The sequence below is a fragment of the Merops nubicus genome, unplaced genomic scaffold (genome assembly GCF_000691845.1).
Source record: "Merops nubicus isolate BGI_N331 unplaced genomic scaffold, ASM69184v1 scaffold21998, whole genome shotgun sequence".
NCBI classification, from domain to species: Eukaryota; Metazoa; Chordata; class Aves; order Coraciiformes; family Meropidae; genus Merops; species Merops nubicus.
Window position 1 is genome coordinate 37,486 of NW_008624399.1, and position 14,854 is coordinate 52,339.

Here is a 14,854-nt window from a genome sequence, read left to right on the forward strand (position 1 = left end):
GAAAAATAAAAGGATTAAATGTTTAACTTCTTTAAGAAACATGGGAGAGGCAAAACTGCTCATGAGCCAGATACAGTAGGTCTGAGCCTTGGACTCTGCTCCTTGATGGATCCATGTGGCTTTTCTAGTGGCTGTTTATTTTAAAATGCCACTCCCAGACGGCCTCCCTAGTGATGACAGGGCTGTGGCACTCTCTCAAGAGGTAATGGAGCTGCAGAGGCAACTGAGCTTAGGGTTCCACTCTTGCAGAGATCTTCAGCTGGAAGCACACAGGCTGCAGTCATCCCAGGGAGATAACCAAATGTCTGAGGACTGCTAGCAAAAATTATTCTCTGCTTCCTTTCCCCTCCCCTGTCCCCATGCTGCCCAGACATACCACAAACATTCTCCACTAACCCAAATCCAAGCCAGCATTAAGTGTCTCATGCTGCTCCAGAGGGTGGCCAGGCCACCTCCCTAAACCTCCTGGTAGCAACCTGGCCTTTCAGCTGCCGCTCCTGCAAGGGATCTTAAAGCAGGCCCTGAAAACAGCAGAAGCTCTTTGGTTTTAGCTCTCACCCACATCTACATGAATGCAGTGCAGAGTGTGATACCAGCATTCCCCCATGAGTGAGTATCTAAGCAGACAGGCTCTAAAGAAGGGGGAGACCAGGTAGCCTGGGGGCTGGGAAGAGAGGGGGAGACACAGAAAATTATGGGGGCCGCAACAGCCAGCAAACAGTGCGGACTGTATGGACAGCAAGTCCACCCAGCTCTTGCTCAGAAGGTTGCACTTCAGACAGCAAATCAGCATCTCTACCAGGGTAACTGGTAGCACCAGTGGCTCCTAGGAGTCTTCAAGACTCCCTTAAAAAGGGAAGGGAATGAATAGACCTGCCTGTTCCTGCTCCTCTAGCCAACAGCTTAGGTGAGAATCCACTCAGGACTCTGATATCTCATCTGGGTGGTGTTTGAAAAAAAAATCAACAACCCTCCTCACTTCTACTTCTTCCACCTTTGTTTCAGTCTGGGAATTGGCCTCTGTTAGTCTGCATTAGACATGGTCCGAGCAGTGTCACGCTTTCAAATACTTCAGAGACACTAGACAAAAGCACAAGTATCCCTAGCAGTTTAGGAAGCAGAGGACAGCTAATTCTTTAGCCCAAAGAATTGCTGCTTAAACTCGTATTACGGGAATTTCAGGTGTTCAGAAATGCCCAAAACAGATTTCTCAGGCACCTATGGCAGCACTATTTGACACCATGAGGTGAGGTGGTGCTGGTATCTGACAGCAGCCAAGTAGTGGCTTTTTTTTTCTTTTTTCAGGTTTGACCAACAAAATGACAACCTCAACAAAGTGAAATGATATTGAAATAAACAACACTTTAGCCTAGCAGTCCAATTTTTCTGGCTCACCCTTACTAGGCAATACCCAGCTTCTGGCAGCATACTCTAGCTTTTCAGTCATCAGAGCCCCAGACTGATGACTCTCCCTGGAGAAGAGGACTCTATCAGCCTGCAATAATTATGCCTTCCCTACAGCAGCAGAGAAAAAAGTTTCCTCTGGCATTCCTTCTTTCTTCCCTGTTTCCTATTTCTTCTTGTAGCTGAAACCACACTTTTCAATTCAATATTTTCTCAATTTATTTGCATTTGCAACTGTCAAGGAACTCCATTTAACAATGAGCTTAACTTAAACAAATGATAAATTTTAAGTGTAAATGACACATTTCAAGGCTACCCAGACAGCTCTAGTCATACAGCTAAACACAGAGTCAGAGTAACTGCTGCTCTCCTTGGGAGCCTGAAACACTCCTCTAAAGCACTTTGTTAAAGTCAGGAGAGCGATCCAGGTTTCAGGGGAGTTTGGCCATGCTCCTTCCAGCTGCACATGTGTAGGAAGGGTTTTCAGCAGCTGTGGAGAAAGTCTGGCCTATTATCTAGCTCTCTCCTCACAGTACATAAGCTTGAGGAACTGTGCTTCTCTATATAGGGGAATTTAAACCAGAAATTAGAGATGATTGTAAAGTACTGACTACAAATCTGCATTGAGGGTCTAGTCCCACCACAGCTCCTCACTCTTGTCCTTCACACAGCTTCCACCAGGGCTTAAGGTGTTGGAGCCAAGCACTCATCTTCCCCAACCCAGACATCAGCATGTTTCATCACCGCACTGCTAAATCTGAAGAAGCCTTCACAGCTTCATATCGGCCAGTTCTGCTCATCTTCCATCAAGTTCTTCTCAGCCTGGCTGCTACCTAGGTTGCACACTGCTGCTTTCCACTGGAACATTATGCATCTCATGAGTGATGATTTTGCTACCTCTCTCACACACTCTGCCAGCACTCCCTGGCCCAAGAACTGTGTTCATTCTTTGATGAAGGCTAAGGGTGGCCGCACAGCAGCCATTAGGTAGATAAACGCTTCAGTTAAGTCTCACAGAGGTGTCCATTAGACATGTGGATGCATGTTAAATTAGGAATGACTTCTCTGAAGTCCCACAGTGTCATCTGCAATACACAAATAGCATTTCACGCACAACAGGCCAGCTCCAGGTTAGTGATAATATCCTGTTCATTACTTGTAAAGAGGCCAGTGCTGGGATGAGGTACCAGAAAAATTTTCTCTCCTCATTTATTCTGTTATCTCACTTTTGCAAACATCTGCAGGCTCTGATTTGTATTAAATTATCTTTTGGGATTATGTGCTCTCTTAGGCACTTCTCTTGGTACACTATTTGCCGTAGCATGGTAAATGGACTGTTTTATCAAACTCAACAATTTACAATTCATGTTCACTGGTATAAACACTGTCAAATTATTGCATGAATAAAGGCATTTTGAGAAACACAGATGTCTTGACTATACTGGTCTGTCAAGAAGCACTTCTGACCTACCATGCTAGTCAACTTGATGTCTAGCAGGACAGACCTACAGAAGCTGGCAAAGCTGGAAACCTTTGAGGAGAGAATACAGCCAGGATAGATGGACAAATAGATCAGAGCAACACCAGATATACCAGAGCAAAGAGAGAGCCAGTTCCTGCACACACTGCCTGACTTTCCACCTATTTCTAGGATGTGTTCATACTCTGTGCTGGAATTCATAGAGCTGAGCTGTCAATATAGGGGCCAACCAGCTGCAGGGCCATGTCCCAGCACTCTTAAAATCCTCCACCATAAATACCAGATCTCTAACTCTGCCTGCAAGCTTATGTTTGAGGAATATATATACATATTTTAGAAACAATGGAAATGTACCTGAGTGTTGTGTGCTGCATAGCAGAGAAAACAAAAATACCCCACTGCTGTTAAATGACTGATAGGGCTTTATAAATGTTTGTTTGTCCCAGTTCACAACCAAACAAATAACGTTTGCTTGGCAAATAAGTTTGCTCGTGGTCACTGTGCTCTTTAAGAGTGATATGAACAAAGGGGAAACAAGGAAAGATCGGCCTGGAATGCTTGGTAACTTTGTACAGCTCGGTCTTGTCTGCAAAAAGACACAACTGGCAGCAGAGTCCCCATTGCTAGAGGCTGATACCCTGGATGCCAAATGTGTAACACAATGTGGCTGCAAATAGAGAGTTGTGAAAACATGCACCAGACAGAGGGAGTTTTTCATACTGGAAGGTAAGATTGGTATTTCAGAGATACCTACAGCCAAACTACCTCACTTTAGCAATACTTACTGAGTCTTAGAACTGAAGCCTTAAAATCTAAAGGGCTGCAACCATAACGCTGCCACGGCTGGTAATGGATGCTGTGCTGAGCACCTCCAGATGGGCCACACAGCAGCAAGTCCCCTGAAGCCACCAGCCCCTGCCCCAGCAATGGGGCAGTGGAGCCACTTTCCAGCTGCCCACAGCCCTGCCCTGCCTGGGAGGTGCCTAGTTCCCCGGGGCTGGGGCTGCAGACATTTTTCAGCTTTAGGGAGATACAGGCAGACCCAACACCCCACCCCAACGTGTCCCATCTCTCCCCTCCAGACCACTGAGCAACCTGGACTTTCAATTGCGGTTGCACCCTCTCCTCCCCCTCCTCTCCAGCCTCACAGCACAGAAACTGCTGTAAGAAAACAAAATAAAATGGAAACAGCACTAATTCCAAGGCAGATTTTACTTGGTTAAGTTTTATTCACGTGTACAGGGGCAGTGTCAGCTTTAGCAATCCAAACAAATACTCAAACAGGTACAATTTAGGTGGATCTTCTTTTGCCAAATCAGCACAGCTCTGCTGGCGCTGAAGCTGGTGATAATGATGACAACTGGTGGAGCAAGGGGAAGGAGATGTTTAGTGTTGGTGTGTTGGTCTCATAACTCATCCGAGGTGGTGGAGGGATGCTGCAGTATCTCCCTGCAGCTCCCTTTGCGTGGGCTGTGGTCCAGGTTTTGTTATGGGAATAGATGCTGCTCCCAGCTGCCCACACTGCCGAAGGGCAAGAGGTGTCAGATGCTAAAAGCAGCATCTGACCAAAGGCATGGACATTAAACACTGAGACACAAAAGAGGAAAAAAGTGTCAGGCAAGAACGAACCCAAGGGAAAAAGCAGGTTAGAGAGATGGTGTAAGGAGCAGGAAATTGTGTGCAAGGAACAATGGTGGAAAGTGTCATGGTCATACAGGCATCGGTCAAATTCCTCTTTCTATAAACTGGATGGAGCAAACCCATATAAAGAGAATTTATGTGGCACTAAGGAAACAAGGTTGGACAAAGCCCCAGCCACAGAAAATAATGAGGAAAAGGAAACCAGTAGGAAATGAGGTGGAAAATAGCACACAAGAAGAAAAAAGGATACCCAGACAGGAATTAGTTTCTCCCACTCATAACTGCTATCTTATCAGCCTGGCACTGTTCAGTATTTTTATCCTTCCTGCTCTTTGCAAATCTGAGTGCTGAGTGGTTGTCACTTCATCCTGAGAGCTGTGGTGTCCATCAGTTGTTCAGGAAAAACTCTTTCTCAGCTGTAAACATATAGAGATTGAATCAAACTGTATAATCTGGGACAAGGATCATCCCAAAGACCTTGAAACCTGAAGGGAGACAACATAACTGCATTTAGGTCCAGAATTTTGGTTAAAGCCCTTCTTCACGCACGTGCTGAAGGTCATTACATTAACATTCAGGTTAAGGCAGAATAAACGCTATTACAATTCAGTAGTAATCATTTCTGTGAACAGCTTTTGCAAATCCCACTCTATCATTACCACGGTCAAAAACGCAGTAAAAGGCAGACATAAAGACATCTCCTAAAATCCATAGTGGGCCACTGCGAGTGGCGATGTCAAGAGACTGAAAGCCACTCATGCAGAAGGTTTGGTCTTCAATAGACTCCTGGAAGGGAAAGAACACCTCCTTGTGGCTGTCTGCTCCAGCTCCAGCTCAGGGGAGCGAGGAGCAGAGGATGGGAAGCCACGAGTACGCACCTTTATGACGTACTGCTGTGCTGTCAGCCTGTACTCGTGGTGTCCAATCGTGAAGCTTATGTGAGGCAAGCTGGACAATCTTCTACAGTCTACAAGAAACTGTATGCGATGCACTGACTGAGAGGGGATCAGTTTGCCTTTTTTAGAGTATTACCCCTTGAATTCAAGACTTTTGGGGCAGGTAATGAATTTACTACAGAGAAACAGCATCAGGTGACTTATGGCCCAACACTGCCCTTCAGCTTTCCAGCTCCTGCACTGGGTCAAACCAGTCTAGCAGCCCAGACCACTGCACCAAAGCCCCTAGGGACCCAGGGCTGATGAAAATCCTTGTGAGTCCCAAAGGAACAAGGTGAAGGAGGACTCTGACACCCGCCCTGTACAGCTCAGAAGCATGATGGCTTCAGCTCACTCCACTCCCCCCTGTAAACATCATTGTTTTCAAGGGAAGAAAGAGTCAGTGAGGGATACAGCACTTTATACTTGTACTCTGCCCTGGAGTGGGATTTAAAGAGTAGAAAACAAACTAAACTCTGGCATGGTCATTAATTTCCATAAATAATACATTCACTTACAGTAACACAGAAGATCATTTCCTGGCCTTTCTAGTTATTTCATGGAACAACTGGTGTGTTAACTAGCACTGCAGAATGCTCCAAGCCCCAGAGGGATTTTTGCTGTAAACTATAGTGTTTAAAGTCATTGTTTCAGAGTCCTTCTAGAAGGAAGAATCTATTTTCTGTTGTTGTTGTTAAATCTTCTTTATGAAAATATAGCCCTAAATCTTCTGTATATTTATCAGGTATCACACCATTAGAAAAAAATAAACCATGCAATATAGAGAAAAAGGGTAAAAAAAACAGTGTAATGGTTTGTAGGATATAAGAAGCAAGACATAATAAATTTACATAGCTAGTACATCCAGAACAAATTAATTCTTGCTGGAAAGAGATAAAACTTCTGGTAAAATCACTGATGGATGCATCTACTTGTACTGGGATAAATCTGAGCCTCTTTACTCAGCCTGTCTGTGGTTTCTGTAAAAACAGTCATAGAAAGTCTTATTTTCAGGATGCTTTTTTTTTTCAAAATATGAGATTTTGGCTGAGTGCTCTGATGTCAGTACTGGAGTATTATAAACGTAAAATGCAATGACCTGTTTCTTGCTTGTATTACAGTAATAGACGTGCATTGGAAATATATATTTTATCTATATCTGTTTGTATGTACCATTATAAAACCAACTTGTTATTCAAGCATGCTCTTTGACATGTATCTCAAAATGCGAATGAAAACCAAATTTAAGGTTTAATTGAGAAAGAATCAGGAGGATTCTAGTTCTTGGGAGTTACACAGATGCCACTCCAGATCCTCCTCTTACAGAAGGAGGCAGATTAAAGGTCCACTTTGAACTTTGCCCAGTGCACTGGGCAACCATAACACTTCAATTTCTCCCAAGTGCAGTTGTGTGTCAGGATCAAGACAACTGCAAAGCTAACAGAAGCCATACGTGGCAGCTTTACTCGGGGCACTGGAGCTGTGGTGATGTAGTAATTACACATGGGAGTCAGCCAAGGGCCAGCAGTAAGGCACAGTAAAAACAAGGGGCTCTTCCCCTGGAGGCGGGTGGGTTTAGCTGCCTCAGGCTTGTTATCTCAGTACTTCAGATGTTACCACAGTTTGGTCATTCCATCTGAAAATTGCCAGCAGGGAGATGAGAAGGGTGGCAGGGAGACACCCCAGCTTGTCCCATGGACAAGGCAGTGGGAAAGCACAACTTACCTTGAGCAACCCCAGCTCACACAAGCCCCCCAGAGAGGTGTGGGGAGCTGGACACCACAGGTGTGGGAGCAGAGGGGTGCTGCCAGGGGAGCCATTGCTGGGCTGTAATTATGATACCTTTCCCTTTCCACCAGGCTGGCCATTGGCCCAAAACCCCTCCTGGATTGAGCGAGATGATGGATATAGCCAGGGACTTTGAAAGGAAGTGCTTCTCTGATTTTTCCAAAAGAAAATGATCTCTGGTGTAGAGTATGGACCAATTGCTCAAACTGACACCCTCAATACTTCCTTACACACCAATACTGATGAGTATGGGAGAAGGTGGACATCTGGGAGGTGAGCATGCCCCTGGAGGGCTTGGTCAGCGGTGCAGAGGGGTTGAAACCAGCATGGTTCTGAGTCCAGTGCTGTCCTGGAAATAAGGCTTCCCCTGAGACCTTTCTGAACAGTTATTTCAGTTATTTTCCCACCCTGTAAGCTCTTTGCACACAGTATCAATTTCTCTTCCTCTCTGGCTGTTTTCTGGCTGTATAGTTTTTACCTCTCCAGTATGTGATGGACTTGCCCCAATATACTCCTGTAATCTCCTGATTTGTGAAGAGGGGCCGGTGATAAGGGAAGTGCCTGAGTCAACGATGGCTTCGCAGCCGTGGGAGCAAAATGCCACCCGGCCCTGGATCTTTATGCTGCAAGTGATAAACAAAAGCATCTTTAAGCAAGTGGTATATGCACCATGACTGAAGAAATGCATAATTGCTGGCTGAAATGTCAGAGCACAGTCTGAAGTTAAAACTAGCTGCCAAGATTTCCCAGTCTTAAAAGAGAAGGACATCTTTGAAAGGCAAGAAAAAAAATTAAAGGATACTGCATGAGGAAGGCTTCTCATTTGTGGACCCACTTTTTTTCTCTTAGGACTCCTACAGTCCTAATTATTTGCCTCCTGCCAATGAATTTGTCCTCACCCACAGGTATGTGTCCTCATCATCTTATGCAGCTGGAGGAGGAATGAAGGAACACTGACTGCTTTGACTAAGGCTCACAGGAAAGATGAGAGCAGGCCCTGGACCTGGATTCAGTTCCTGGGTGCCCCAATCACTTAACTGAACAGTCCATCAAGAGTCAAGCATTGGTGTATCATATTAAAACATATCAAGATACTCTCCCAGAAACCAGCTACCCACGTCACAGCAGGTTTAGAGAGCTCATCAGCTGTGGTCTCATCCTGACAAAGCCCCTCTTTGAGAGGCACAGGAGTAAAACACTGCAGTGGAGTCCTCCTGCATCACTGGTTGTTTCTGCCTCTGCAGGTGTTACCTCCACCAGGTTTTTCATACATACATACATACATACTTGTTCAGGTGTATTTGCCAGTAGCTTTTCTCAGTGACTGGGACCCAGTGGATTGAACCTTTGTAGAGGGTATGGTCTATGCCCCCAAGGATCAACACGCCACCGTTCTCAGTGTCATCTCCTCTGAAAGAACAAGACAGGTTGACACAGACATGGGAGTATGCCATCACACACCAGTGAGATTACCCTTAAAAAGCAACAGGCAAACCACAGCCCTTTCTAAATTCAGATATGAATGGTGGAAAGGAATTATTTCTAAACTATAACTGAATATGTCCCAATGCAAAGCCTCCAAACAATCTCTGAGAAGACTTATTGTAGGCTGCCAAGGGCTACAATATGCATCAAGAACAGGTTGAGGCAGTTGCTACTCTCACCTCTGAATAAATGCTGATAAATTCATGCAGTTACAGGTAGGTCCAGATGAGATAACAACATTTATTTTCTGAAATGTGGCTACTTGGGTGTAGCATGACACTTCTGTTCCTCTCCACTGACCAGAAAGAAACCTCTGGCAAATTAGACCCAGTAAGTCTGAGCTGGGAGCTTTTCTTTTGTTTGTGACCAGCTCCAACAACAATAACTGTCTGCCTAAAAATGCATGGTCATTCCCAGCACAGTTTTCGTTTTCATTCCATATTTTCCCATGTCAAATTGTGGGAAAAACAAAACAAAACAAAACAAAAACAAACAAAAACCCCCACAAACAACCTACACAAAAAATTACTTTTTAGAATTGAAGATTTATACAGATGTACTGTTGTCTCAACAATTAAAATAGATTTGCTTCTTTTTTTGGCAGTGTTACTTCAAAGACTGACCTGTTCAGGTAGAAAGAGAAGACTGGCTCCTCTACCAGCTTCTGGTTCATGATGCTGTCAAACACAGGCAGAGCATTGCCCACTGCTAAGGAGGGGTAGCCTAAGCCCAGCACACCATCAAAGTGGGCAAGGGAAAAGGTTAATCCTGGCTCAAAAACTGACTCGCCAAAGTCCTGTCCCGTGATGGAGATGTTACTTATCTGTTTGGTACAAGTGAAAGTAAAGACTCTGTCAATTACAAGAAAGTAGCCACATTTGAAATCCATATGATAGATTCATTCATTTTATAATGCCTGAATATCCTTGTATGACTTGCATTAACATTGCAGGTCCCCATTTGGTGGGTAGGCTGCACGGATTCCTTTTAATACCTTAATTCTGCTGATGTTTCTTCATAAACCCAGGACAGGACTCAAAGAGAGAAGCAGAAATGCAAAGTAAAATCTTTGGGATTTGTCTGGGTAGCCCAAAGCTGGAGCAGCACCCACACCCTTCAGCACCTGGCTCGGTGAGACCTCACTCTCCCCTTACCTAAACTAGGCATGTTTTTCCAGGGCAAGGCCAGGATATGAACCACCCTGAAAAAAACCTAGCTGACCTGGAGGCTGACACCCATTTTAGGTGGACGCTCACCTGCAGCGTGTCTTTGCCAGCTATGCCCAGCAGCTGTCCCGTGCCATACTGCAAGGAGAAGGCTTCCCCTCCGTGCTCGTATGAATCCGACAGAAAGGACTTAAATTTCTGGTGCACTCCTACACAAAACAAATGACACCTGCGCACCAAGGGGAGGTCTGGGCAACGCACCCGCTCCTCAATGCACAGCCAGCCAAGATGCAGGTGAGGGAGATTTTTGCTTGTCTTATGAGGGAGGTGTCGATGGAGGTGCCCATTCCCTCAGAGGCTTTTTCTGTACCCTGGATGTTCGTTTGGATTTTAAAGACAAACTAAAACAAGAATGGGCATTTCCACCGCTATTTGTAGCTCTCGCAGGTTTATTTTCATGTCTTTTTCTACCAGACACCTCATGGTGCAGAGGGACACTCGGCAGCTGCAGCCGGCGCCTGCCCTGGTGGCAGGGTGGAGACAGCGGAGCAAGCCAGGGAGGGCAGAGCGGCTCTCAGGGGTGCTTCAAATCCTCCCCTCCCAAATCCCTGCGCAGGCACGCTCCTTGGGCAAGGAGAGGCGGCCGAGGTACCCAAGACACGAGGAGTGTAAGGGAGGGTAACGTTTCTTACTGCATGCTTCGCTGATGCAATAAGCGGAAGGGACCCAAAAATTGGAGGAGCCGGTGTCAAAGACGACGGTGAACCTCTGGGGCGGGGTGCCGACGCTCACCACGCCGTAGTACTGCGCCTGGGGAGGAAGGACCCGTCAGCCCCGGGCTGCCTCCCGCCGAGCTCTTCCTCGGGAAAAGGCAGGACCGGGGCCGCCACGCAGTGCTTTGGCGCGGTGGCCGGTGCCATTTCATTTAAATTTAAACCCCGGCTGGCATCAGAGGGCCCCGGCCGGTGGCACAAACGCTGTCACATGTGGCTGGGCTTTTCCCTTTGCAATTAGCAGCTGTTAGCGAGTCAAAAAATGAATTCTGCTTCACATACTGTATCTGATGTGCTGAACAAAGTTCATCCAGACGATAAAGAAACCACTAACCATCCCTGAACACCAGCTGAGGCTAGACACAATCCGTGAACACGTGAATGCTGGAGTGAAGAGTTTATCCGTATCCCAGATGCAAGTGTCTAAGTGCCCCTATCTGGCCCTGGAAGAGCACTTCAGCATTAAGAGACCTATTTTTAGGGAGAGGCATTTCTGGAATTCAATAAGGGATAGAAAAGCAATAGCCAGTGCCAAGCCATTTGTAGCAGTACAAATATTTGAATAGGTATCTTCAAGTGCATACTTGTATATTAACACAGTGAATATAGTTTCTCATCCCAGAGTTTACAGTCTGAATGAGATAATCATGAAAAGCCAAGCAAGTGCACCATTTAAGAGAATACCCAGCCATACAACAGGATTTTGTTCCTTCCTGTATTAAACAAGCCTTTCACAACTAATCTGTAAAGTAAGGCAGCTCTAAGACACATACATCCAAAAAAAAAAAAAAAGAAACAACCCACCCAGAAAAACCATAACCACACTGCACTGAAACCTCCACAAAATTGTTTCTGGTGCTGGCTGGACATGCTGGGGAAGCAGCTTTTGGTTTGTCCTTTTGAGAGTTATCCCCCTTCGATAAGCTTAAAGCAGGACAAAATGTTTTGGTCTCCTTTGTTCCTCTTCACACACGCCTCTAGCTCATCGTGGCACATTTCTTTATGGCCCTCAGGTGTCAGGAAGTTCTTGCTGAATTGTTTCGGCCTTCCCTTCCCTGTTCAGATGCAGCCTCCACAACATATCTGCAACTTAGCTGCTTATTCTTTAGATAAGCATAACAGAAGAATCAGATAAAACAGAAAACAAAGACCATCCAAATGGACAAAATGCTACACCCAGGAAAGACTATTACGAAATTGTTGACCTGCTGACTTGCTTGTCTGAGATCAAATGAAACCCATATTTTTCCTTTTTCAATTCAGATGGTAAATTCAGTCAGGTTAGTGTGAGACCCAGGTCAGTGTCCAATATTTAATACACATGAAGCTCAGGAGATAAAGGCAGAAAGATAAACGCTTTACTTGGGTCTTTGTTATCACTGATTCATGACTCCACATGATCAAACAAATGAGATTTGGGGGATTTTTTTAATAATGTGCAAACATCCAGGTTTCTGATAAATAGAATACAGCTAAATGAAGTCTCCAGATTCTGCTACTAAAAACCCAGTCCTGAACCAAGATTGAAACAGGTAAACCTTTCACATTTGCTTGGAGACCCAACCAAGTCCAATAACAATCTATAGAAAAATAAAACCTATCACAGGACTGCCACTGCTACACTACATCAGCTTTCTACCCGGGTCCCAGGCTAAACTGGAACTATACGTGCTTTATTTTGCAGACCAGTAAATATTTTTTATGATCTAGTATTTATAGCGTAGAGCACCAAAACATCTCAAGTCCTATCATTTCACTGAGAGACTAGATTTGAAATGTGCTAGGAAAAAAAAAAAATCAGCCTTCAAGAGAACAAAGGATCCTTATGATTGAGTTACTAAAACTGTACTTACATTCATGTAATCGTACAGCCTTTCTGAAGCAGTTCCTACCGACAGCGCAATATCTGCAGGGAAGCAATGCAGGTACCTCCGGGCAAAAATGTCAGGGTGGTGATTCCTCCAAAATTCCTCTAATTCTCCATTCTCCTTCAGCTGCTTCTTGATAGATTTGAATCGAATGAGGGGGACTCTATGCAAATAAAATAAACACACCAAAATTAACTGGCTCTCCTTCCTAGAGCTCTCGTGTTTCTTCTTTGAGACCTTGGTTAGCCGGCTGAGACACGTGCTGGAGATGCCAGATGTCTTTTCTTACCGTTCCACAGCCACAGTCAATGGGATATAAACCACAGCCAAGAGTATCACCCTCATGGCTCCGGGCGGTTTGGAGTCTAATAATATTTATTTACTCAGAAGTCCCTTTTTTATACCCCGTTGTCAGCAGAGGGCTGCTCGCCAGGTCAATCAATCACAGGAGGTCAGTGCTTTGGCAGAAAATGGATTAATTTGCTCTCAGAGTAACAACTAGATTGTGCAAATAATGCTGTCCAGTGGAGCTACTAAGGCACAGATAACGAGGACACAGTCTAGATTAACAAAGCATTTTACTAACAATCTTTAATGTCTTTTACATAAACATAATACACGGGATAAGCTCCCATTAGCATGGGAAAGAGGAGGCACTCCAAGGACTTGCCTGGTTGCCTCCAAGTAAGCTGCTTTTCAAGCTCACTTAGGTGAGAAGTGGCCCGTAAGTGTCCAGTGCAGAGAAAGAGGACATAATATATAACCATTTCCCTTTTACATGGAGACATCTCAGCAGGGCTGAGCAGATGGCCATTTGATAGGGTTGTGACAAGTCATCCCCTGGCAACTGAAGCTGAATCCCCTATTTATGAGAGAGCTCTGCTCCAAACATAAATGTGATTGCCAACCCAAGAAATAGGTGTTATAAGTAAAAAAACATGACAGCCTGCAACATAGAGTAATAAACAGCTGGTGGTTCTGTACACATTTCAGCAAGATGTTTGGAAGTGCTCACTTGGGTTTGTTTTCCTGTGAGTTTCCTCCGGCTAGGGGTTCCCACCCCTGCCACACGCTTAGGTTCAAGTCAAGCTGGCAGAAAAATAATGATGTCAAGAAGAGACTCTGATGTGAGAGAGAGCAACCCCAAACCCATTAGCTGCCTGGGAGGAAACTCAGCACTGAGTCTGCAATTTACTTACAAGACTTTCTGAATCTTTCCTCTGCACGAGAAAGTGCGGTGAGAAATTACATGCTGCAGCCCAGCACACATTAAAGCTAAATTTGAATAATCAGCCATTTTTGTTCAAAAGCCTATCCTAGGATACTGGGAAAAGAGCAATGATGATTTTTCTGCTGCAGTACCCCACTTATTTAAAATAAACTGCTCACCATGTGAAGGTGAACTGGAACTAAGTAACCCCCAGCAAAAGAGAATAGCTGTGTGGCAGTGTGTAGGAAAGAGAGAATGTCAAGAACACAGAGGAGGAAGAAGTCATTATCTGCTCTAGCAACAACGCTCCAGTGAAGAAAACGAACAGAAAAAAACAAATACATACTGTTTGTGAGTGAAGGAATCTAAATGCCTGTCACAGACTTTAAATAAATGTAAAGCAAATCACTATCAGCATTTACTAAAGAAATTATTTTTAAATTGTTTCTTTAAGGCTCTTAAAATCAACTAATTTAGAGCTCCATTCATTAGTCCCCTGGGTTTTGAAATACATGTTTTGGTTTCAAACTTACCTCCAAAATTGTGAGAGCTACACAAACTCAGCAAAGGCTGAGCCTGGTGTCACCACATAGCTGTGTGAAGAACTTTGGATCTGAAAAAGCATCAGCATCTCTGTTCTAATATTTAATTTCAAAAAATAATAAAATCTGAAAAATGCAATGTTTATATTGCTTTGCATTTTATTGTGATTTTCTTTTAACACTGAACTGGGGAACTGAGCAGTGTTCCCCATTTCTTCTGGACTCAGAGGTTTTACACAAGTAAAAACGTTTTACACGAGCTACTCATCAAGCAACCACATTTTCTGTCCTGCAGCCATCCCGGCCACTGAGCTGCAGGAGCTGGTGCTGGAACTTTCAGAGAGCAAAGGCATTCCTCCAGGAGCCTACACGTGCCACCTGACACACAGCAGAGCAGATGTCATGCCCTCTGGTAGGACAGTGTCGCTTTGACAAGAGCGAGACAATGTCTGTGCTGAGTGCCTTTATCGCTTGAACTTTTCCTCAAATGCCACAAATGCTTCTGGGAAGTCATTAACGTTCACGTTGGAGGGCATCAGGATAACTTTGAAGAGATGAAGTG

The 14,854-nt window shown here is 44.7% G+C and overlaps 1 protein-coding gene across 1 annotated transcript; it reads right to left on the reverse strand.

The window, feature by feature from the left end:
• Positions 1-5,131: 5,131 nt before the first annotated feature.
• Positions 5,132-12,885, reverse strand: LOC103777806 (cathepsin E-A-like). The gene is made up of 9 exons (XM_008945369.1): positions 12,830-12,885; positions 12,526-12,703; positions 10,592-10,709; positions 9,990-10,108; positions 9,357-9,556; positions 8,536-8,658; positions 7,727-7,871; positions 5,404-5,502; positions 5,132-5,311 (listed from the first exon to the last, which is right to left on the reverse strand). The coding sequence occupies exons 1-9, from the start codon at positions 12,883-12,885 to the stop codon at positions 5,132-5,134; spliced, it is 1,218 nt and encodes a 405-aa protein (XP_008943617.1).
• Between the last annotated feature and the right edge of the window lie 1,969 nt (positions 12,886-14,854).

Excerpts from the sequence above, each read along its gene's own strand:
- LOC103777806 (XM_008945369.1), bottom strand. The coding sequence starts at position 12,885 with ATGAGGGTGATACTCTTGGCTGTGGTTTATATCCCATTGACTGTGGCT. Across the intron at positions 10,109-10,591 it reads TTGCATCAGCGAAGCATGCA|GAGTGCACCAGAAATTTAAG; the intron begins GTAAGAAACGTT and ends TGTTTTGTGTAG. Across the intron at positions 5,312-5,403 it reads CACAGCAGTACGTCATAAAG|GAGTCTATTGAAGACCAAAC; the intron begins GTGCGTACTCGT and ends TTTCCCTTCCAG.